The sequence below is a fragment of the Grampus griseus genome (genome assembly GCF_964374135.1).
Source record: "Grampus griseus genome assembly, chromosome: 10".
Classification (NCBI taxonomy): Eukaryota; Metazoa; Chordata; class Mammalia; order Artiodactyla; family Delphinidae; genus Grampus; species Grampus griseus.
This window is the reverse complement of record NC_139004.1, coordinates 86545406-86569791: the sequence shown is the minus strand read 5'-3', so window position 1 is coordinate 86569791 and position 24386 is coordinate 86545406. Positions and strand designations below refer to the sequence as shown.

The 24386-nt window shown below is 42.3% G+C and overlaps 1 protein-coding gene across 1 annotated transcript in view; it reads right to left on the bottom strand.

Moving 5' to 3' along the window:
- Window positions 1-24386, bottom strand: part of GXYLT2 (glucoside xylosyltransferase 2) — a gene marked incomplete at its 5' end in the record, with an annotated part of 81712 nt that overhangs the window by 11210 nt on the left and 46116 nt on the right. The window contains 2 exons of the mRNA XM_082664006.1: window positions 6578-6701; window positions 7954-8205. Coding sequence (XP_082520132.1) covers window positions 6578-6701; window positions 7954-8205 — 376 coding nt within the window. The remainder of the gene's footprint in view (window positions 1-6577; window positions 6702-7953; window positions 8206-24386) is intronic.

The following is a 24386-nucleotide window of genomic DNA, read 5'->3' as shown; positions in this document are numbered from 1 at the left end:
CGGCCAGACTTTCTTAACCTTTTATGAGTCACAGATCTCTCTGAGAATCTAATGAAAGCTTTAGACTCTGTCTTTGGAAAAATATATGAAGAATATCTGCTTACAAATTTAGGGGTTTGTAGATTTCCCGAAGATCAGCTAGGAACCACAGCTACTGAACATCACATGTGAAATTCGGTCCCAGACAGAATTCAATTCACGTGTTTACCTTCCCTTCAGAATTTTCCAGAGGAAGAAACGTGAAATACCGTGAGAATAGAACTGAAACAAGTGTTTGTTCACCACAATGCAAGGCATTGGTGTCACTGGGTGATAAGGCACTGCCCCTGCCCTTCGGGAATTTATACTCTTCTAAGGGAGATAGTATAGAAATGAACATTTTTTATCAGAGTTTATAAAAGGAAGGCATTTTGGTAAAGCTTTACTTAAACTTAGACTTATATAGTAAGGATAGGATTCTGACAGTTAGAAATAGAAGCCTGGAAGAGCATTTGAGGAGGAGAAAATGGCCTGATCATGGCGAAGAGTTTGGAAATCAGAGTGTGTTTTAGAAAAGATAAAGCATTTAATTTTGGGGGGGGCAAACTCGATTTCTTCAAAGAGGTAAGATAATGGTAGGAAAGTTGTTATATAAATAGACTGCTTTGCCCTAAAATATTCAAGATATATAAATCTTTATTAGGTTGCAAGTAATCAACTTTGATTCTAGCATGTGAGGCAAAAAATATTTTTTTTCCTTTGGAAAGAGAGGAGGTAGCTCAAAAAATCAGAGGGAAAGCTGAATTGGGGCAGGAAGTGGGGTGGCTCCTGGGATCTGGGTGTGGGGACTAATTAATGTCAGCTTCTCGGCATTGCTGCCAGGATGGACCAGCCTTGCCTACTTTCTGCTCTTGGATTCCCAGACTCAGGTTCCCAGGAGATGGTCTGACTAGTTAAGTGCGTGTCAGGGGCGGGCAGGGCTCTAAGACTGCATGCAATGGGGGAAGAGTAATTCCCCTGAGAGAACTGCGTGCTGTTACTAAAAGAAAGGGCAATCAAGAGTGCACAGGTGGACATTTACATGAACCTATTTGCAGGGCAGGAATAGAGCCGCAGATGTAGACAATGGACGTGTAGACACAGAGGGGAAGGGTTAGGGTGGGATGAAGTGGGAGATAAAGTTTGACATAACTACACTACCATGTGTAAAACAGATAGCTAGTGGGAACCTGCTGTGTAGCACAGGGAGCTCAGCTCCGTGCTCTGTAATGACCTAGATGGGTGGGATGGGCGGGGGAGGGAGGCCCAAGGCTGGGGGATGTCTGTATACATATAGCCGATTCACTTCACTGTACAGCAGAAACTAACACGACATTGTAAAGCAATTATACTCCAATTAAAAAAAAAAAGAGTGCATAGGTAAAAATAACAGATGTGCCTTTTTATTCACAGATACATTTGGCGTGGGTTACACTGCGAAATCTCCTTCTCCATGGGGGCAAGGAGGAGGAGAGGGGCTACACCAGCACCCTGGGCTGGGCTGAAGATGGAAAACCTCTGTAGAGCAGCTGATGAACACGGAGCGTGGATTAATGATGGTTATTTGGCACACGATGAATAACTATACCGAAACGAATCGAGTTTAAGCAAGATTATCATGGCTGTCAAAATCTAATGTTTAAAAATGACAGCATGGTGAAATGTGTGGGTTATTTTTTTCTGCTGCTGAGGAAATAATACAGTGAACGGTTTTTAAATTCCAAAGCCTCAAAACACTGCAATTTATTAAAAACATTTTTTTCAAGCCAACCTCTCTTCAAACCCTGGGTCTTTGCTATTTTTCCTCTCCATTTTATGTAGATAAAGGAGCTCAGTAATTGATTATTTGAGTCTGAAATCCCTTAGCGATCCTTTTCCGGAGTCTACGTTTATTTCCAGAGCCTCCTAACTACTTGCAAAGTACTGTGTGAATTGATTGCTCCTTACATTTCTGATCATTTCCTACTCTTGGGGTCTCTAAGATTATGGAATAGTTTATGTCTGATCATTTTAACTTCCTGGTGGAATAGGCTTGCTACTTACTTACTACACTATATCAACAGAACGGAGGCTGTTTGCACGACTCACAGCGTGTTGTTTGTTCTGCTTTGTGTTTTAATGTCTCATTCTGCAACTGAGCTTTCCCAGCCTCCTCTTCTTCCTTCTTCCAGAATGTACCTTGTTCCAGAAAAGGGCAATTCATTCCTCCAAGAAGATGTCTCTGATCACACAATTTAAAGATGGAACCCTCTCTCCCCAGCCTTTACCGTGGCTCTCTCAACCTCTCGTTTGTTTCCTTCATAGCACTGATCACAGTTTGTGATTTTGAATGACTCATTGTTACTCTTTGGAAGCTGACCTCTCCCAAAACAAGGTAGGTTTTGTAAAAGTAGAGACGCTGTCTCCTCTGCGTGCCGCCGCATCCCCTCTGCCTAGCCCTGTGGCTGGCACCTAGTAGGTAGGTGCTCAAAAGATATCCACTGAATGAATGGGAGAATCAAAGCATATACGTTCCTTTACCCTCTGTATCTTTCCGCTTTCTCTGCTTTCTCCCTCTCCTTTCTCTCCCCAACATCCCTTCCTCTCACTTTCCTGGCTGTGCTCTTTCTCTTCCATTTCCTTCCTTCTTCCATTCCAGTCTCTTAATCCCATTCCTCCAACCAGCCAACACCTCTGAAGATCAACTCCAGTTAAGGCACTAACCCTCCCACTGGAATCACTCAATGAAGACAAAGTAGACGTAACCCCTTCTCACAAGGACCCTACGATCTTCATTCTTGAGCTTCGTATCAGAGCTCATGAACTTCTCAGACTCCCAAAACAACGATCTGTTTCCAGTTTTCCAGGACAGTCCTAAAACCAAATAATTGGGCCTGTCCACCCCAAAACACATTCACAACTACCAGCTGCTGGAAGCTTTTGGTGAGGTGGGTATATAGTGTGGTTGCACACCCAGGCAGGATGAGAGCAAGGCCTGACAGGGCCTCTGAAGAGGCCTGTTCCGTGTGACTGTGTGTCCTGCTCTCTGTGGCCCCAGCAAACCCTCCCGACTCTCTAGTATCACATTCAACTCATGGACGATCTATGTACATTCCATGCGCGTTTCAGCTCTTCTCTCTCTTCGTGGACAGAGCCCTAGCGCTTCTCATCTGGCTGGATGCCCTGCCTTGTCATCTATACTGGGCTGGTTTCATTTCTTCCCCTGGCCACCCCCACTTTTCTAGAAATTGCTTTGAAAGAAGGGACAGACCTCGGTGTTCATGTTTGAGAGAGGAAAATGCCATGTGATCTTGCTCTCCTGGTCCCTGATGACCGGATCAAGGGTGGTCTCCCCATCGAAAGAGAACCAGTTCATAGCTGGGCTGGGAATCAGTTAATAGGCTGGGACAGGCCAACCCCCCAACCCCTCTCTCTCTTACCTTCAAGAATCCGAATTAAGAAACCTAGACAACCCATCATCACTGGCATGGGCTTGTAAGGTTGTGCTGGCTTGGGGTTGGGCCATGTACAAGCAGACATTATTGCCGGACAGATGGAATGGAATCAGATGGGCATGAAGACAAGCGACACAACATACACTGTGAGGACTCTGAGGGATGAAGAAATGAGCTTTGATCCTGAGCAGCCGCCCAGAGATGGTTCTCATGAGGCCTGGCATGATCTGACCCATGTGTTCATGGGACTGGCACCTGGACCTTTACTTAGCTGGTCTGAGTTAAGTTGTATTCCCTGCAACCTAAGCGCATGAATCCAAGCATATCTTTCTACATAGGCTTCTCTTTTAGCCCTTGTCAAATCTACCCTTTCTACAGAAGTCTGCTCTTGACTCAAATTCACCTGTAAATATGTGAGTTCAGTCTTTCACCCCTTGAAGAAGCTGCCTTGGCTCACCTGCCAGGAAATGTCCCGTGGGATGAGCTACCTGCATGTCCCCCATGGGCTTCAGCTGTCTTCTTGTGAGTCAGTCTAGTACCCAGCACGGCAATTACACACCCACAGGCATTTACTATCTAATTATATAGCAAGAGTTTTAAAACATTTTTAAGCGAATGGCTTTTAAACACATTTTAAAAGCGATGGGATTGGCTACGAGAGGCTCTAATAGTAAAAACATTCTAGATACGGGCTTGGGTTTTGTGTGTATTGCTTCGCCAATGGCAACCCAAAGAATCATAACAATAAGCATGTTTATCTCCTGAGTCATGGCCAATTCTCTCTCTCTCCTTTCCAGGGATAAAAGTGACACACTTTTTTTTTTTTTCAAATATAGTTAGTTCTGGTTTATAGAAAATGATCCCAATGAATATAAACAAAGAAAAACCTTTCAATGTGATGGATATCACTGGATTTCAGGTCAAAGAGCTCATGTTTGATAAAGTACCTGGATAAAGTATGCAAGATCAAAGGCAGACCATACAAAGAACAATCCAGGAATTCCCTAATACTCACTGATCCAAAGTTAGGAAGCTCCGTTATTTACTTGCTACTGCTCAGACCCAAGATTCAGAACAACTTCCTAATTATTTTATAATATCCTTGTACTCAGTGGACCTGAGACGGGCAGTGTGACGCCATTAAACTCAGCTGGTTTTCAGCTCTGATTAAAGACAAGGGGCTCGCATCTAAGGGCAGAGCTGCTTGCGACCGTCTTTGAGTGTTATTTACTCACTGATCACGTCCTCAAATAATCTGCAACAGGCTAAGAGGATTTCTGCGGAGGCAACTATGCAAATGTTTTGAATTCCTCAGTTTGGGAATATGGACAGATAGGCTCATGGAAGAGAGTTTAAGCCACACAACACAGAGGAAAAAATGCCATATTTAAAGGGCAGAAATAATGCGGGAGAGAGAGACGCATTTGGGGAAACCTGCCCAGCTCTCTAGAATCCACCCTCCTCTGGGACCTTCCCCTCACCCCCAAATACACGGGGCCGGAGTTGGAGTGGCCTGGGTTTGTGCTCCTGCTCTGGCACTCATTAGCTACACCACAAATTATTTAACTCTCTTTCCCTTGGTACCTTTGTCTATAATACGGGGATTCTATTCTCAGGGTTGTTGCGAGGATTAAATAAGAAAATGCTCAGAAGAGCACCTGACACTCAGTAAATAATCAATGTCAGCCATGATTCCTTAGCTCCACGCTCCTGGCCTAGGGGACCCACACTGCCAACATGTGATTTCTCCCCCAGGAATTTGGAACTGGGATGAAGTTAGTCTTTCCATAAGGCTGGACGTGGAGCATGAAACCTTGGTACTTTGCTTTGAGCACAGAATGAGAACCTTCAAAGAGAGGAATACACAGTCTCACCAGGAAGGAAAGTCCAACCTGGGTTCCTCTTCCTTTTGCCTCTCCTGCTTTAGGTCCTGGGCCCAGCCTGCTGGCCTTTCTGCCCTAGGTTTCTACAGGACACCAGTTTGCTTATTAAAAAAAAAGTATCCTTTGTGCTTAGACTAGCTCCAGGGACCTTTTATTTGTAGCCAAGAGTCCTACTCAGTATAACTACACCTAGAAAAAAAGATGAAATCCACTTTAGAAGAAAAAGGAGGGGCAGACTTTCAAATCCCCGTTGATCCCTGTTGCTATCAAAGTGAAATGGATTAAAACATGCCACAAATGAACAGCCAACACATCCCCTTCATCAAATGAATTAGTATTGGGACTCTTTGCCAGAAATGCACCCCATTCCACATCAATCTGCTCACTTTCTTTTCCAGGATTTGCTACTTTTTGATCCAAGGGCATGTGAGATTAGGTTCCATTTCAGAATTTTGTTAAAAAACAAAAAAAAGGTACATACACAGAAGTCTTTATAAACAGGAGTCTCTAGTTCAGGATTTTTAAAGACACAGGAGAGGCATGAGGAGGTTGGGGTGAAGAGTGCTTTTTTCCCCTAGAGATCTTTCTCAAAGAGAAAACATGCTTTTGGTTTTAATACCATTAAATAAGGTTGTAGCAAAGATGAAAGAAAAGAAGGAAAATTTTTAGCTTTAGGTGTCAATACAAAAACACAGACCAGAAATTTACATCTCCTTTCCTTCCCCAACTACCCAAACACTGACTTAACAATATAAGAGGAATTTCTTTAGCCCTAGGTGAAAAGAAAGAGGGATGTGGGAATCCAAGTCCTTCTTCTAGACCCTTTTAACCCTGAACAAGTCACTTTATTGTAAGGACCCCAAGAATCAATTCCCTTCAATCTAGCAATTGTTCAGGCTACGGCGGGCCTTGTGCCTAGATTATAATGTTTTCATTTAGTTCTGTGCCACCCACTGATTTTGCCTGTACTTCTTGCAAGAATGGCGTGGCAAAACCTAAAAGATATTCTTGAAGAACGGAGCCCAGTGTTGGGGGTTTCAACATTTGGCCTTTTGTGTCAGCAGCGCAAGGACCGCCCGCGTGAGACCCCGGGGAGGGGGTGGGGTGGGCGATGAAAAGGCACCCTTTGCAGGGGACACAGGCACAATTCAGGCTTCGCCAATACAGCCCAGGCTGGAATGTGCTCTGTGGGGCGAGGTGGGCGGAATCCTCCGAGAACTGCATTCTTGAAAGAGAACCTACCTGGGTTGAAATAAAAAATAATATTTAATAAGTCCTGGTCTCCCCACGTGATGGCGTTCTTGTACTTCTGGTACAGAGGGTATAGCATGTCCTCCCAAGCCAAGCCTGTTGGAATCATGCTGTTCTGGAAAAGAGAAAACCATCAGAGTGGCTAAAGCACGGCAAATATATCTCACCCGCTGAGAATCAGTGTACAGGGACGGGTTCTCCCCTTCACCGCCCCGCTCCCCAGAATGAAAATGAAATCAGCAGAGGAGGGGACCTGTTGGCCTCAAGGCATAGGACAAAGCAGAACTAGGGCTGACGATTACAGGTGTACACATGGATGGTAGATGGACCAGAAACTGGCAGTTGGGCCTATGGCTTCTGCTCAGAAAATCACGCCCCATGTGGCGGAGGCATAAATCAGGAGCTTGGGATGAACATACACACACTAGTGTATATAAGATAGATAACCAACAAAGACCTACTGCAGACCACAGGGAACTCTACTCAGTATTCTGTTAATGGCCTATATGGGAAAAGAATCTGAAAAAGAGTGAATATACATATATGTATAACTGATTCACTTTGCTGTACATCTGAAACTAACACAACAGAGTAAATCAGCTACACTCCAATAGAAATTTTTTTAAAAAATTATTTACTTTTAAGACAAAAGCAACATATTCAGACTAAATATTCAACCAGCACACAAAGATGTAAAAAGTAAAAATATTTTTCCTCCTGCCTCCTGCAATTCCCATTCCCACTTTCCCTAGATGTATCCACAATTAATGAACAGTCTCTTAGATATTCTTTTGGAAGTTTCTAAGGCATAAAAGGGATCACCTCTATGGCATCATGCTCTGTTGCATTTTAATTTTTTCACTTAATATTTTTTACAGCTCTTATCTCACTTATAGATTTGATCTAATTCTTTTCAATAGGAGGATAATTTTTTTGACTTGTTCTCTACTGATGTTCACTTAGGTTCTTCCAGTTTTTTGCTAGGATAAAAGACAAGGCCATGAACAGCCTTGTATGTTTATCTCTGTACATTTACATAAATATATCCCTAGGGTAACTCCAAAAAGTTTTCCAGGGTTTTTGAAGCCTGGGATACACAGAGTGTTTAAACATGGAATTCAGAAATGCAACGTAATATTCCCCAATAGTAACTCTGCTGAACAGTTTAAATTCCATAATCACCTGGAATTCTCCTAAGCCAACAAATATTCCATAACTCTCCAAATACTTTTCTCTTCCCTGGCTTCTTCCATTCTCACCTGCAAGTCAGCTACTTCCAAAATCAATACACTGACACTCCTGGAACGTCACCGTTGAGGAGACAAAATCCCGACATTTAAACAAGGAAATATAACATACTTCCTTACCTTGAACTGGGCACTTCTTATTCGAGTTAAGTTCATCAGCATGACTCCTGAGTTAACTCCCGCAGAGCCATAGAAAGGGTGCCGAGCAAAGCGGCTGTACCAGCCGATCTTGGGGATTTCATGCTCGGGGGCCATGGCCGCAAGCTGCGTGGAATTAAATTGCCTCAGAAGCTTCCAGATGTCATCAACAGGTCTCAGAAAGAGAACATCGGTGTCCACGTAGAGAAGGGAGTCCACATCCTTTAAAATCACCTTTGTGTGTATTGGGTGAGGAGGGAGAAAACAAGAAACAAAGGAAGCGGCCTGATAAGTCAACACTGCCAATGATTTTGTTGATTAATGTTAATGCTAGAAAGGGTCCCACTCTTAGCTTCCATTCCTCCCTTCTCCTTGGACTTCAGGGATAAGGGTCAGTCAAAGGGTAGAGACTCAAAGGAAGATCCATCTTGATCCAGATTGGTCCAGTTCCAGGATCCTGGATTACATCTGGTAAGGGTTGAACGTCACAAGGAATGAAAACATTAGCAAATGCCTGTGGCTTTCTTCTCCTCCATCCTCCAATAAGGCCATCTGTCTTTCTCAGTTTTTTCCTGGAAAAGCTAGGGCTAGCATTAGACTACTTGAAGTGGACAATCCGTAGATTAGCTCATGCCAAGCTTTAGGGTAAATACTCTGTTTCTGGATCCATTTCTTTTAGTGTTGATGGACATGGCTCTGCATCTTTTTGAAATAGTATTTTCAGCTAAGATTTAGACTTGGAAACAGGCAAAACAAGTCATTGGCCAGCTTTGTCTGCAAGGATTGGCCGAACGTCTTTTTCTAAAGGGCCAGAGAGTAAATATTTTAGGCTCTGTTGTAGCTACTAAACTGCTGTTAGCATAAAAGCAGCCAAGGACAATATATAAACAAATGAGCATGGGTGTTTCCAATAGAACTATTTAGAGACAATAAAATTGGAATTTCGTTTAATCTTCAGATGTCACAAAGCCTTCTTCTTTTGATTTTTTTCAACCATCTGAAATGTAAAAGCCATTCTTGACTCAGAGGCTGTGGTCTGTCAACCTCTGTTGTAGATCGTTCAAGTCAGCCACCTTAAGTAAATAAGTTTTGCTATGCTAGATGCTTAGTTTACCAGAATTTTGCCCTGGGGTTTGAGACTTTAAAGTCATAGTTAGTAATAGAGTTCTTTGCCTTGTTTGGCCATTGTTCCCCCAATTTAGAGGTAGCTTAACCAAAGAAGGATCATCATCCTAAAACTACAACAACACTTGTTATGGACTGAATGTGTCTTTACAAAATGCGTATGTTGAAGCCCTAACTCCCCAATGTGAGAGTATTTGGAGATGGGGTCTTTGGGAAGTAATTAGGGTTAGATGAGGTCCTGACGGTGGAACCCTCAAGATGGGATTCATGTCCTCATTAAAAGAGACACCAGACAGCTTGCTCTCTTTCTCTCTCTCTCTCCGCTACATTAGAACATAGTGAGAAGGCAGCAGTCTCCATGCCAGGGAGTGTCCTCACCAGAACCCAACCATGTCAGCACCAATCTCAGACTTCTAGCCTCCAGAACTATAAGAAAATAAATTTCTGTGGTTTAAGCCATCCAGTTACGGTATTTCGTTATGGCAAGTTAAGACACCACTCCATTGAGATTCTAATATTTGAAACTGATGAACACGGGCACTGTATGGTACAGGCATCATGGAGATTTCAGTCTTGAATAATTTCAAAACTTACATGATTAACTGCAGGATTTATCTTTCCTTCCTCATCTACTAGAGGAATAGAATTTACAAATCAATAAAATGAAATAAAAAAAATAATGATCATCTACCATGTCATAAAAGAAGACATCCGTCTTAACAGTTTAAAGATCCTAATTCCAGAATTAGGATGAATTCTTAAAAATGAATACACAAACTTAAACAAACATCTACCACACTATACTTATTTTTTCTTATTTAACCATGGACAGGTAAAAACTTTGCCACAGATTAGCACGAGCCTGCTGAGTTTTTTTTTTTTTTTTAAATCACAACTCCAGAGTACTGTGGAAGAAGGGCAAACTCTCTACAAAAGTAATAATATGGGCTTCCCTGGTGGCGCAGTGGTTGAGAGTCCGCCTGCCGATGCAGGGGACATGGGTTCGTGCCCCGGTTCGGGAAGATCCCACATGCTGCGGAGTGGCTGGGCCCGTGAGCCATGGCCGCTGAGCCTGAGCGTCCGGAGCCTGTGCTCCACAACGGGAGAGGCCACAACAGTGAGAGGCCCGCGTACCGCAAAAAAAAAAAAAAAAAAAAAGTAATAATAAATTATACAATCATGATACAAGTTACTTATCACATGTAAATACAATTTTGATGTTCAAGACCACCCAAAGAACTCAACATCCTGCCAATCCTATTTTACTGGGAAGGAAAACTAATGCACAGAAAAGTGTTCTGTCCAAGTTAATGTGTCAAATAATGCTAACAATTGCTGGATTTGGAGCTAATAGAGTTGCAACACGGTAAAGTCACTTTCTAGAATGTGTTTAAGGAAATGAGAGACTGCACAGTGTTTCACTAAAAAGCTAATTTAGAATTAGAGAATCAGAGGACGAGAAAGCTATTTCAACCCATGTGAAAGAGAACAGATTTTTCTTTATGGCTGATTATCTAATAAGGCCTAAATAAAACTGTATTAATATTAATGTTTTAATCAATTAAGGGTTATGCAGACATCTAGTCCCTAAATTCAAGCTCACTGACTTGATTAGTTTTTTTCTCAGTCTTAAATCAATACTATTGTTAAAGTTATCATCACTTTCTTCAATAAAATAAAAGTGTTACCATCTTTCATCAAAACAAAAAAGAAAACAAAAAGACTTGAAAAAAGGTTTGGAAAAGGAAAACTAAAAAACCCTTCAGGATGGAGGCATTCCATCGTGAAATAATAAGCAAGATAAATATATTGATTATACAGTATAGAAGCTGGTTAAAAATAAAGCAGGGAGAGGGGCGGGGGTCCCAGGTAGGAAGGGGCTTGCAATTTTAATTAGGGACATTGGGAAGGACTCACTGAGAAGAAAGAGGGCAAGTACAAATAGCGGAGGCTGGACCACTCTTAGAACAGCAGGGAGCCAGGGCGGCTGGACCACAGTGGGCAACGAAGAGCCAGGGATGAGGATGGAGCAGAGCGGGGGCTGAGCGGGGGCCGGTCACTTCACTTAGGGCTTTGTTTGCCTTTGAAAGAACTTGTTCTTTCACTGTCAGTGAGATGGAAGCCATTGAAGGGCTTTTACCAGAAGAGTGCCATGGTCTGACTTAGATTAAGGATCACTTTGGATGCTACACGGAGAAAAGACAATTAGGGCACACAGGGGAAGCGGGGAGACCAGTTAGGATGCTATTTTAATAATTCAAGTGAGATGCGATGGCGGCTTGGCTCAGGTGGTAACAACTCAGGGAGTGAGAAGTGGCTGAATCCATAACACAGTTTGAAATGGAGCCAACAGGATTTCCGCAACAGATTGGATGTGGAATGTGAGACTAAGAGAAAAGTCAAGGGCAACTCCATGGATTTTAACCTGAGCAACAGGTATGATGGAATCGCCTTTAACTGAGATTGCACCTGATGTGTGTCACTCCCGAAGTACCTGCCTGGCCCTGGCACATATGTACTGGAGTTGGCAGATGCTAAAGCCTCGCTCCCTCCCTCCTCCTCTGCATTTGCCCTTCCTGAAATATAAAGAAAATTGTAGTGGTCCTAGGAAGGGATGCATTGATGGCGGATTTCTGGGGTGATGGTCGTTTCTCTAGTTCTTGACCACAGTAGTGGTTACAGAGGTGTGAGTGTGGTAAACTAAGGATAAAGTGTTTTGGTGGGCTCTTTGTGGTAGGTAGATCATATTTCAAAACTGACACACAAAAGTAGCCCTAATGGTACATCTCAGAGACGGAACGGAAGATAGTCCTTAGGAATACTGAGTCTGGCATTCTTGAGTTCAAATCCTGGCATCATGTGCCCTGTGACTCTGGACAAGTTCCTCAGTTCCCCATGCATAAAAAGTGGAAAGCAAGACCTCCACCACGTGCCCTGTCTTTGGGTTGTCACTAACATCCAGTGAAATAAAACACACACAGGGAACTCGGTACAGTGGCTGGTACGTAGTAAGTACTCAGTAAATAGCGGTGTTGCTACTATAAGAAGTCTCCGTGTTTTTTCTTTTAAAACTCACGTGTAATTAGTTACCATGCACATCAATGTTCACAGCACTTCAAAGCATGTGTCGACCACAAAGTGTCTTTTATATAAACAAAGTTAAGCTGAGAAAAGTTGAAGTTTTCGAACATCTCTAATATCATAATCCACATATTACCTCGACTGAAAACAAGAGCACCAGGGCTTTTTACTCTTTATCTGAAAAAATAAAAGACCAGGAGAAAAACTCCACTCTTCTTATAACATTGCGTCTCTGGAGGCTAATTCTGCAGCAATTATTGGTGGTATTAATTTGAAGAGGATCACTGTGGCCACTTTATAATGGGCAGAGGAATATTTACCGAAAGGATATAAAATTAGCCATTCTAATTCCCTTATGGAAATTAGCACTAGAAATGAGGCCTCTGTTTTCTTAGAGAAGAGCAAATAGAGAACAGACAATAGCTATTTGTATACAATGCTGCTCTGGCTCCACTCACCACCCCAACCTGGGCAGCTGCCTCTGGCCACCGGCAACAAGATTATCAGGGGCCACCGGCACTCCTTCAAGTTCATTTTGCTGCAACCTTGTTCTGACTTTGACAGTACAACTTTGTGGCTGAAAGTTCGGGGTTTGAAATCTAACCATTTGTGTTTGGATTCTGTTTCTACTACAAACTGCGGTCTTGGGCAAGCTGCTTTAAGCCTTCTAAGCCTTAGTTTCCTGATCTTTTTTTTGGCCGTGCTGTGCGGCATGCAGAATCTTAGTTCCCCGACCAGGGATCGAACGCGTGCCACCTGCAGTGGAAGCACGGAGTCTTAACCACTGGACCACCAGGGAACTCCCTGTTTCCTCATCTTGTAGATGGGATTGGTCACTCACTTCAGAGTGCTTCCGGGATGATTAAAAGAGGTAATGCATGTGAAGCCCCTGACATACACACAGTAAGGACTCAATAAATGCTATGTGACATTCTTATGGGCTCACTCTCAGGACGGCTAGTTCCTTCATCCATAGCCCGGTAACTGGCTGCAGTAGTGGTGGTAGTAAAAGAATGAGGCATGTGCTCTGTTCTCAAAGAGCTTTAGTGGGGGAGACAGATAAGAGGCAAAGCAAAACAAGATGTGGCTAATGGTAGGAGTAGCACAGAAGCACTTGGCAGGGCTACTAAACCATTCTGGATTGAAAAAAAGGACAGAAGTGACAACTAAGCTGAGAGATAGGCAAGTGAAGAGCAGGGCAAAGAGTACTGAAGATAGGGCTTCCCTGGTGGCGCAGTGGTTGAGAGTCCACCTGCCGATGTGGGGGACGCAGGTTCGTGCCCCGGTCCGGGAAGATCCCGCATGCTGCGGAGCGGCTGGGCCCGTGAGCCATGGCCGCTGAGCCTGCGCGTCCGGAGCCTGTGCTCCGCAACGGGAGAGGCCACAACAGTGAGAGGCCCGCGTACCGCTAAAAAAAAAAAACAAAAAAAAAACACAAAACACAGTACTGAAGATAAATAGAACAGCATGTGAAAAGGCCCAGAGACCAGGAGGGAGCAACACACCAGGGAGGATAGCAAATTGGTTGGTGGGGCTGGAGCTTACAGTGTGAGAGCCAGGAGCCAGGGGTGGGGAGAGATTAGGCTAAGTGGGTGGGGGCCCAATCAGGAGCTATGCTGACAAATTTGGACGTGATCCTAAGAGCCATGGGGAGATGTGAAATGACATGAACCAGAAACCTTGAGGTCTGATGTTTCCTCTCCTATCCCCATTGCCCACATCCAATCCTCAGCAAGTCCCGTATGCTCTTCCTCCAAAATACATCTGAATCTGCCCATTTCTCTCCCTTTCCACTGCCTTACCCTGAGTTCAAGGCACCATTACAGCTCCCCTAGAATTCTGGAAGGGTCCATTCACTGGCCTCCCTGTGTACACACTTTCCCCTTCAATCTATTCCTCACAGAGCGGCCAGAGGGATTTTTAATCTCCAGTGTCATTTCTTCTTTGACCCATGGGTTATTTACAAGGGTGGTTGTTTAATTTCCAGATATTTGGGATTTTCCAGATATCTTTTTATTATTCATTTCTAATCTAATTTCCTTGTAGTCAGGGAGCACACGCTGCATGATTTCAATCCTCTCAAATTCACTGAGACTTGTTTTATGGCCCACATATGGTGTATCTTGGTGAATGCTATAGGTTTATTATTCTGCAATTGTTGGGTGGAGCATTCTGTAAATTCTGTAGCTGCCAATTAGGTCAGTTGGTTGATAGTGTTGTCAAGGATTTCTAGGTGCTAACTGATTTTCTGTTTGCTTATTATAACCCCAGGAGCTCTATGGAGTTTTATCTTCAGACACAAAGAAAGAGGGGAGAAATATGAAGTTACTGCAAATTCATTAACATCAACAGATGTGATTTGGGAGAGTTCCCTGGTGGCCTAGTGTTTAGGATTCCGGGCTTTCACTGCCATGGCCTGGGTTCAATCCCTGGGTGGGGAACTGAGATCCCACAAGCCATGTGGCACAGCCAAAAACAAACAAACACACAAAAAACAGATATGATTTGCGAGCCATCATTTATTTTCACACTAACAGACAATTATCAAAAAAGGAGTGTTGAAGTCTCTCGCTCTGATTGTGGATTTGTCTATTTCTCTAAGCATGGTTTTGCTTTGTAGATCTGGAAGCTCTGTTGTTAGGTGCATACTCGTTTAGGGTAGATACACCTTCCTGATGGACTGAGCCTGATTGTTATGAAAGATCCAGAGGGCTTTTTTAAAAACCTTACATTAGAGGATGCCACTTTCATCTTTAAACCCCTTCAAGACTTTTCACTGTGCTTTCATTACACATGAACCATGGTCCCTAAAAGGCTCTGCAGGATGGACACACTCTGTCCCTACAGGGGACCGAGTTCCTATCAGTGGTGATCTTTCACCTCCTAGCACAACTTTTCATTATGGCTCAGTTACTGTCAAAATCAACAGAGAGTGAGGAGGAAAATGGACTTAATGGGAAGTTAAGGAGCTCCTACTTCTCTTCCTGCCTACAGCCAGGGTTTCCTCTGTTGGAGATGCTCTTAAGTCTTTCTTTAGATAGAAACTAACACAGTTAGTTTCCCCCTTTCGGAAAGAAAACATAAAGTAGAAACTATCTCATTTAACAATGGAATCATCTTTTGGAATGTTCCTTCTCACTTCATTCCGGAAATTCAATGCACCCAAGGTAAAGAAGATACTGTACTCAAATTTGCTGAAAAACACTATCAATTATGAAATACTTGTGCAGCCCTGATGCTTTATTCAGTTTCATTGTTTGTGAGTTCTCCTCTTAGATAATTGCCTAAAGTATCAAAACTGTGATTAGGGTGAAAATTAATGATGTCCCCAAATTGTATCTGTTGATGAAAATCAATTAGCAGTAACTGCACATTTCTCCCCCTTTCCTTGGGTCTGAGATTAAGCTCTAGGGAGCTCCTGTGATCTAGGATAAGCATCTTCCCCAGCCTCTGCCTCCCGGATGTGAGGCAGAGCTTTCCAGTTACCATTCTCGAATGGCCAGCTCTAACTCACGCTGTAGGTCTGAGCTCAGGTGTGACCTCCTCAGAAAGGCTTACCCAAGAGCCTCCTTCCTCTCTGCCTCCAGGCTCCCCATCACACCACTCTACGTACCTCTGTCCGCAACCAGTGGCCTTTTGTTCAATTATTTTCTCGTCTGTTGCTTGCCTCCTCCAATTACAATAGAAGCTCCATGAAGACAGGGACCTTCTGGGTCTAGTTAACTCCTCAAAGTTTATGTGCCTAAGGCAATGCCTAATAGCTATATTAGGCATCCAATAAATATTTACACAAAGTAAGGAATTCAACTGCTGAACTGTCTCAGAAACATTGTCACTTTAAGTATGTTTCAAGGCTGATTGCAGAAGAAAGGACAGGTCCTGAGAAATAAGAAGGTCTGTGAATAGCTGAAGAATAGAAGACCTAAGTTCCTGAAGAGAAAACTAACATAACACCTACCATGCTGAATACCATTCTTTTGCGGGTGTGGTCCAGTGCGTCACCCTTCAGGCCTCTGGTGATGGTACAGCTAAGTCACTTCGTATGTATATCATCCCATTTCCTTACCTCGCTAGCATTTTTTTTTTAACATCTTTATTGGAGTATAATTGCTTTACAATGGTGTGTTAATTTCTGCTTTATAACAAAGTGAATCAGTTATACATATGTTCCCATATCTCTTCCCTCTTGCGTCTCATCCCACCCCTCTAGGTGGTCACAAAGCACCGAGCTGATCTCCCTGTGCTATGCGGCTGCTTCCCACTAGCTATCTATTTTACGTTTGGTAGTGTATATATGTCCATGCCACTCTCTCACTTTGTCACGGCTTTACCCTTCCCCCTCCCTGTATCCTCAAGTCCATGCTTTAGTAGGTCTGTGTCTTTATTCCCATCTTACCCCTAGGTTCTTCATGACCTTTTTTTTCTTTCTTAGATTCCATATATATGTGTTAGCATACGGTATTTGTTTTTCTCTTTCTGACTTACTTCACTCTGTATGAAGTCTCTAGGTCCATCCATCTCACTACAAATAACTCAATAACGTTTCTTTTTATGGTTGAGTAATATTCCATTGTGTATATGTGCCACATCTTCTTTATCCCTTCATCTGCTGATGAACACTTAGGTTCCTCACTAGCATTTTTAAAAGACCCTAAAAGCTAAAGGAATGGAAAGGGAGCTGCAGGAGGCAAAGGACAGAACAGAAGCGAAGACAAAAACGCCATTTAAATTCAAGTAGGGCTGAATTCCAGAGGAGGGAATCTTTGTTAAATGATGTTAGTGATAATTAGGAGAAGGAAAAAATATTCAAAGAGGGTTAAAGCAGGAAGTGGAAACAGAGAGGAGAAAAGGACAAGTTTCAAGAGGAAGTAAAAAAGAAACACGTATTTTTTTGTTTGTTTTCTTACCAAGGGGAAACATCTCCTACATTTATGAAAAATAGAGAGTTGAATATAACTAAAATAGCAACAATTTATCTGTACGGTCTGAAAGCCACAGTCTCCATATACACTAAGTCAGGTCATGACTAAAGAAACGAAGGTCTCCATGGAAAGGCCCAAGAAATGCAGCCACTGTTTCAGTCTGGGAAGACGAAGAAGCTCTGGAGATGGATGGTGGCAGTGGTTTGCCCAACAATGTACTGAATGCCACTGACCTGTACACTTAAAAATGATTAATTAAAATATTTTATGTTATGCATATCTTACCACAATAAAAATGGGAAAAAACGAAATACAGATGCCACTCTTACATTTTTTCAATTCAAATAAAGTTGGCTTTAAACAATGTACTCAATGGTGTTTACTCACCTATTTCTACCTTTGTGAATTTTTATTTCCCTAAGCAAAATGTATTCTAGGAGTTATTCTTTTTTTTTTTTTTTTTACGGTACGTGGGCCTCTCACTGTTGTGGCCTCTCCCGTGCGGAGCACAGGCTCCGGACGCGCAGGCTCAGTGGCCATGGCTCATGGGCCCAGCCGCTCCACGGCATGTGGGATCTTCCCGGACCGGGGCACGAACCCGTATCCCCTGCATCGGCAGGCGGACTCTCAACCACTGCGCCACCAGGGAAGCCCTCCAGGAGTTATTCTAAGATGATCTTTAATTTCCACAATTCTATCAGGTTCCTGTCCTTTATATTTTCTTCTTTTCCTGTTTTGAAGAGTAATTTGTTCCTAGAGCACACACCTCTCCAGGTGAGATGTCCTTCAAAGCTGACCGAGAGCCCACCTTTGCCAATGAAGGAGCCTGGGCAACGTCCCCTGCCACCTGCCTCCTCTCTCTAACAGAGAACTTTCCCCTAAGGGGGTAGATTCCGGGGAAAATTTTTTGGGTCCCGTGCCCCTTCTCATTCTACAGAAAGATAAATTGAATGGGATAGAATTTCTCAAGCTTCTTGGACTTTCTCCTCTGGGACCAAAATTCCCAAGTCTCCAAATCAAAATCAGAACAAAAAGGAAATTCTACGTTTCAATACATATTTGCAAATTGATCAAAATAAATTCCCTTTTCCTCTACCATCATGTCACATTCCTTTTCAAAAAACGCACACTGGACCTATCTTGAAGCTATTACAGAGAAAATAATTATTGAGGAAAGGGAGAAGGTCAGGTAATGACAGACATGTCCACTGATGGCTGGGTAACCTCTCAGAGATCCTCTAGTAAACAGAGTGAAAATCTGAAAGACGCAAAAATCATGGTAATTTCATCCTCATTTCATCCTCACGACAACCTAATGGGGTAGTACTATTATGACCCCCATTTTATAGATGAGGAGACTGAGACAGAGAGAGGTTAAGTTCCTTTCCCAAGGTCACACAGCTATAGAAAATATTCAACCGGTAGATATTTTTGTCAATAAAGTAACTTACAAACATAAAGGAATAATGATCCCTCTGTTTTTTTTAGCACGTGTTATGTGCTAAGCATCATTCCAGCCATTTCCTATACATAGTACATTGTTTCCAGTGCCTCAACAATCCTGCCAGTGTGGTATTATTACTCTCATTTAATAGATGAGCTTAAATAACTTACCTAAGGTTAGCACTAGTAAATGGCAGCACCTGGATGAAACCAGGGCTCTCTGACACCAAAGCTCACACTCCTTGTGCTCCACCATGTTGTTTTTCATCCACCACAAAGCAGTAATTGTGCTTGTTCACAACGGGAATGATGGATGTGACTAGTGCTAGAGCAATTGTTCTTAAACCTCAGCGTACATGAGATTCATTTAAGAAGCTGGGTTGAAATGCAGATTCCTAGGCCCTACCTCCAGATTCTGAATTATTAGGTCTGACCTGGACCCCTAGAATGTGCCTGTATGTATGTATGTGTGTGTTTTTTTAAATTTTGAGATCATTTCAGACTTACGGAAGAGTTGCAAAAACTCCAGAGAGCTCCCATGTACTCTTCACTGAGCTTCTCCTGTGTTAATATCTCACATAAGCGCCCAACATTTGTTAAGACTAAGAAATTAACCTTGGTACAATTCTATTAACCACAGAGTTACTCTGATTTTACCAGTTTTTCCACTAATGTCTTCTTTCTGTTCCAAAATCCAATTGGTATCTCACAGTGCCTTGAGCTGTTCGGAGTACTTTCTCTTCTCCAGTCTGTGACAGTTCTTCAGTCTTTCCTTGTCTATTCATGAGCTTGACAGCTTTGAAGAATACTGGTCAGCTATTTTGTACAAAGTCTCTCAATTTGGGTGTTTTCTCAGGATTAGACTGAGGGTATGCACTGTCAGGAAAAATACTACAGAGCTGAAGTGTCCTTTCTCTGTGTGTGCCCGTCTCTGGGTGTACATGATGTTGATATATCAATATGTTACTGGTGACGTGAGCCTTGATCCCTTGGCTGGCTAAGGTTCTGTCTATCAGTATTCTTCACAGTAAACTTACTATTTCTCCTTGGTAATTACTAAATATTGTAAAGGAGACACTTTGAAACCATGAAAATATCCTGTTTCTGGTTAAACTTACACCCCCTAATTTTAGTATTCACTGGCAGATCTTACCTGCAGTAATTAGTACTGTAGTATTCTAATGGTGATTTTCTATTTCCCTCATTTCTTTCTACATTAATTGAATTCTTCTGTAAGAAAGAGTTGTCATTTCTCCCCATCCAGTTATTTGTTCAGTTATTTATTTGTATTAGTATGGACTTATGAAAATTATTTTATTGGGGGGTTAAAATTTGATATATATTCTTTTTTTTTTTTTTTTGCGGTACGCGGGCCTCTCACTGTTGTGGCCTCTCCCGTTGCGGAGTTGGATCTTGGCTCACGGGCCCAGCCGCTCCGCGGCATGTGGGATCTTCCCGGACCAGGGCACGAACCCGTGTCCCCTGCATCGGCAGGCGGACTCTCAACCACTGCGCCACCAGAGAAGCCCAGATATATATTCTTAAATAAATAATTATTTATTTTGTTGCTCAAGCTGTTTCAACTTTGGTCATTTGGAGCTCTTTCAGATTGGCTCCTGTGCGCTTTCAATATGCACGCCCTTCCTTTTTTTCCACATCCTTACCTTCTAGCACCACAAGACACTCCAGGCTCGTCTTGCACTTTCCCTGCCCTCTGTTCTAGAATCAACAAGTTCTACAAGCAGCCCTGGTTCCTATTATTGGAGGACAGAATTTAGAAACCAAGATTTGGGTGCAAGGTGTGCTCATTGCTACTGGGGTGTCACTGCTTTTAGCCTCTCTTAGTGGATCTCTAGGAAGTACATGTATGTATACTACCCAAGGTATACATACATATCTCTATCTATCTAGTTAACTACCTATCTATCTATTAAAAAAAACATGAATTCACATTGATACCTGATCTCACGAGCCTGTATGTGCCTTTGAAAAATAATCTGTTAAAGAAACAGAAAATTTTGAGCTTAGATTATCAGGGTATTGGGCTGAGTTTTGAATTACTGGGCATGATTTTAATAAGTGAGGCTGGAGGTGGAAGAGTGGAGAGGCGTGGTCCCCAAGCAACAGTATGGAGGGGGGTAATACACACAGCGTCTCGGAAAGACAATGGCAGAGCAGCCTGGCTGGAATGGGAATTCATGATTTGGAATAATGCTGAAAAGTTAATAGGTGCACTCGGTCAGAATTCAAAGGGCCCTGAACACCGGGCTGAGGGGGTGCGAATTGATCCTACAGAGACTCTGGGAAGGCTCTGGGGTGAGAATCCACATGAGAATATCATTCAGAAACCAAAAATCCAGGAGTGGCATGCAGGAGGGAAGGGACTCGGATGGCAGGGAGACAAATAGATCAGTACCATCATCATTTTCTCTGTTATCATTGCCACATTTACTGTTTGTATTAATGTAAATATACCCAGAAGCAGAACACCTGGCCAGAAAGAGGCCAGCACCTTCTGTAATTCTGGCATGCCTGTATGTATTTGCAAATGTGAACAAAAAGTTTCTATACATTACGAAAATCTTTGATGCTCTTTTTTTTTTTTTCTGACTGGTTTACCATTTAAAAAAATTGTCTAAATTATACAATATACAAATTCATGCTTGTGTGTTATAAAAGTATGGACAATTTAGCAATCCACAGAATAAGAAATTCAAATTTTTCTTTTTCTGCCTATCCCCACCACACCATCACTCCATGCCCCTGCAACCCTCTCTCCTCTTTCTGCATTAACTAACCATAACGGTTCAGTGAATATCACCCCAGACAGTTTCTGCACATTTATCTATATATGTGACCTTTGCAAGGCCAGGAATTCAGATCTCAACTCAACTGTTACCTCCTCAGAGAGCCCCACTCCCCATCACTCTCTAAACACTTTAATTTTCCCCCATTATTCTTATTACTACCTGAAATGAACTTTAATTGTTTTTGTCATTCTTCCCTGACTAGGATGTAAGCTCCGTGAAAGCAGGACACTTGGATAACTTGCTCACAGTCATATTTCTAGGGCCAGTCACATAGTTGGGGCTGAATAAGTATTACTGAATGAATGTTTGTGTATATGAATGTTTGTGTGTATATATACACACACACAAATGCACATACTTTTGGATTTTTTTAACTTGAGGTACAGTTGATTTACAATGTTGTGTTTTATTGGTGTACAGCACAGTGATTCAAATATATACATATATATTCTTTTTCATATTCTTTACAAAATATTGAATATAGTTTCCAGTGCTATATATAGTAGGATGTTGTTGTTTACCTATTTTACATATAGTAGTTTGTATCCGCTAATCCCAAACTCCTAATTTATCCCTCCCCACCCTCTTCTCCTTTGGTAACCATAAGTTTGTTTTCTATGTCTGTGAGTCTGTCTCTGTTTTGTAAATAAGTTCATCTGTATCATTTTTTAGATTCCACATATAAGTGCTATCATATATTTGTCTTTCTCTGACTTACTTCATTTAGTATGATAATCTCTAGGTCTATCCATGTTGCTGCAAATGGCATTATTTCATTCTTTTTTTATGGCTGAGTAATATTCCATTGTATATATGTATCACATTTTCTTTATCCATTCATCTGGCAATGGACACTGAGGTTGCTTCCACGTCTTGCCTATTATAAATAGTGCTGCTATGAACATTGGGGTGCATGTATCTTTTTGAATTAGACTTTTCTCCAGTATATGCCCAGGACTGGGATTCCTGGATCATATGGTAACTGAATTTTTAGTTTTTAAGGAACCTCCCTACTGTTTTCCATAGTGGCTGCACCAATTTATGTTCCCACCAACACATACTTTTGGATTTTTAAAAATACCAATGGATTCACTCTATACATACTTTCTAATTTTCTCTTTTCAGATATTTCCCTTTTGTTTTGGATGTGCAGAGAACAAAGAACCTTCTGTTTGATTTTACATATTCTCAAACATCCTTTATAATGTGCAAATAGTTTAAGGTAGGGGAGAGAATTATGAACACTTGAAATGTATCATTCCCATATAGTGTTTTCTTCCCTGTTCCATTGGGAACTTGTACAAAAATAAATATCCACTCTTGATTAAATAGTGACGCACCACTTAAACTGTTTTGAGATTTTTCAGGGTCACTAAATGGCTAGCTTAAAATGCAGTGGGGGCTTCCCTGGTGGTGCAGTGGTTGAGAATCCGCCTGCCAATGCAGGGGACATGAGTTCAATCCCTGGTCCGGGAAGATCCCACATGCTGCGGAGCAACTAAGCCCGTGCGCCACAACTACTGAAGCCCGCGCGCCTAGAGCCTGTGCTCTGCAACAAGGGAAGCCACCGCAATGAGAAGTCCACACACTGCAACGAAGAGCAGCCCCCCACTCACCGCAGCTAGAGAAAGCCCGTGCGCAGCAATGAAGACCCAACACGGCCAAAAATAAATTAATTAAATAAATAATTTTTAAAAAAATGCAGTGGCCCAGGAGAAAAATTACATCCATTTTTATTTTTGCCTCTATTGTGCCCTCTTGTGGAATGATATATAACTTACATACTCATTTTTGTGAAGTTTTAACAAAGAGCAGATTGTACCCATGTCCTGGCTACTACATTCACACATGTTCCCATCAACGCAGTAGACTCTTCTGATCAGTTTAATCTCTGATCTCCATGCAAACAAGATTCAGATTGCCTCTGAGTTGGGCAAATCAATGATGGCTTTGTTCAGGACGCTTCTCCTAAAAGTCTGGCTCGTCAAGCTTGTGTTTGGTCTTTGATTTCATCATCTCAGCTGTTGGGTCAGCTGTTTTAACTGCATGCAGGACGTTTTCCACAGGCCTTGCGTTACTGAAGGTGTCTGGTTTCTCTGGCATGCTCTGAGATAATGGCTCTCTCAGATCTTCCATCTGCTTCCATCCCTTTGGCTTGCTTCCTCCTCTTATCAGGTGTTGCAATCCCGGCCAGCAAGTACACACTATCTTCTCCTGCAGGCTGTAGACATCCTGTTAGCCCTGGCAACTGTCATTTAAAGCAGAGACCAGTTTCTTAGTCAGATGATGCTGTCCCAGAGAATATGCTGTCTGCTAGGGAGTTGCTGGAAACAGGATCACTGGGTCACAAGGAACTGTAGCTCTTCCCTCGAATTGGACTGGTTTTCGACAAATGTTTTCATTTTCCTTGTATTTGAAATCAAATCCAACTAACGTGTACTGAATATATACTGGGTTCAAGTCTAGCAAGTTATAAGTGTTAAATCTTCAAATCCTCTCTACGACCCTTTGATGAACTTGGTAAAGCCCTTATTGTAAGTCCATTCATTCATGCATCCGATGTCCATCCTCCCTCCCTCTTTCCCACCCTTCCATCCTTCCTTCCCTTCCTTCTTTCTCATCCAAACATCCCAATAGTTTTACTGAGTGCCTTCCGCTAATATGTGCAGTGCACTACTCTACTTGTTGGAGACCAAAAACCTTTCCCATGATAGGGCTTACATGTTAGTGAGAGAAACCCAAAAATAAAACGAATAAGTAAAGTATGTAGTATTCTAACTTTAAAGATAGTAGCATAGAGGAAAAAATAAAGTGAGGGAGGGGAGCAATTTTAAATACAATAGCTTCACTGAACAAGTGAGTGTGAACAAAGACATGTGTACTATTTTTATACCCATTTAACAGATAAGGATGGAAGGTTCCAGGGAATCTTCCAAAGGAGGTATTTTGGAAATTTTTGGGAATCTTTTCTACAAATACAGGAGAAAATTCTGGCATTTAGAAACTACAAGAAGCAGGGCAGAAAGACTATACT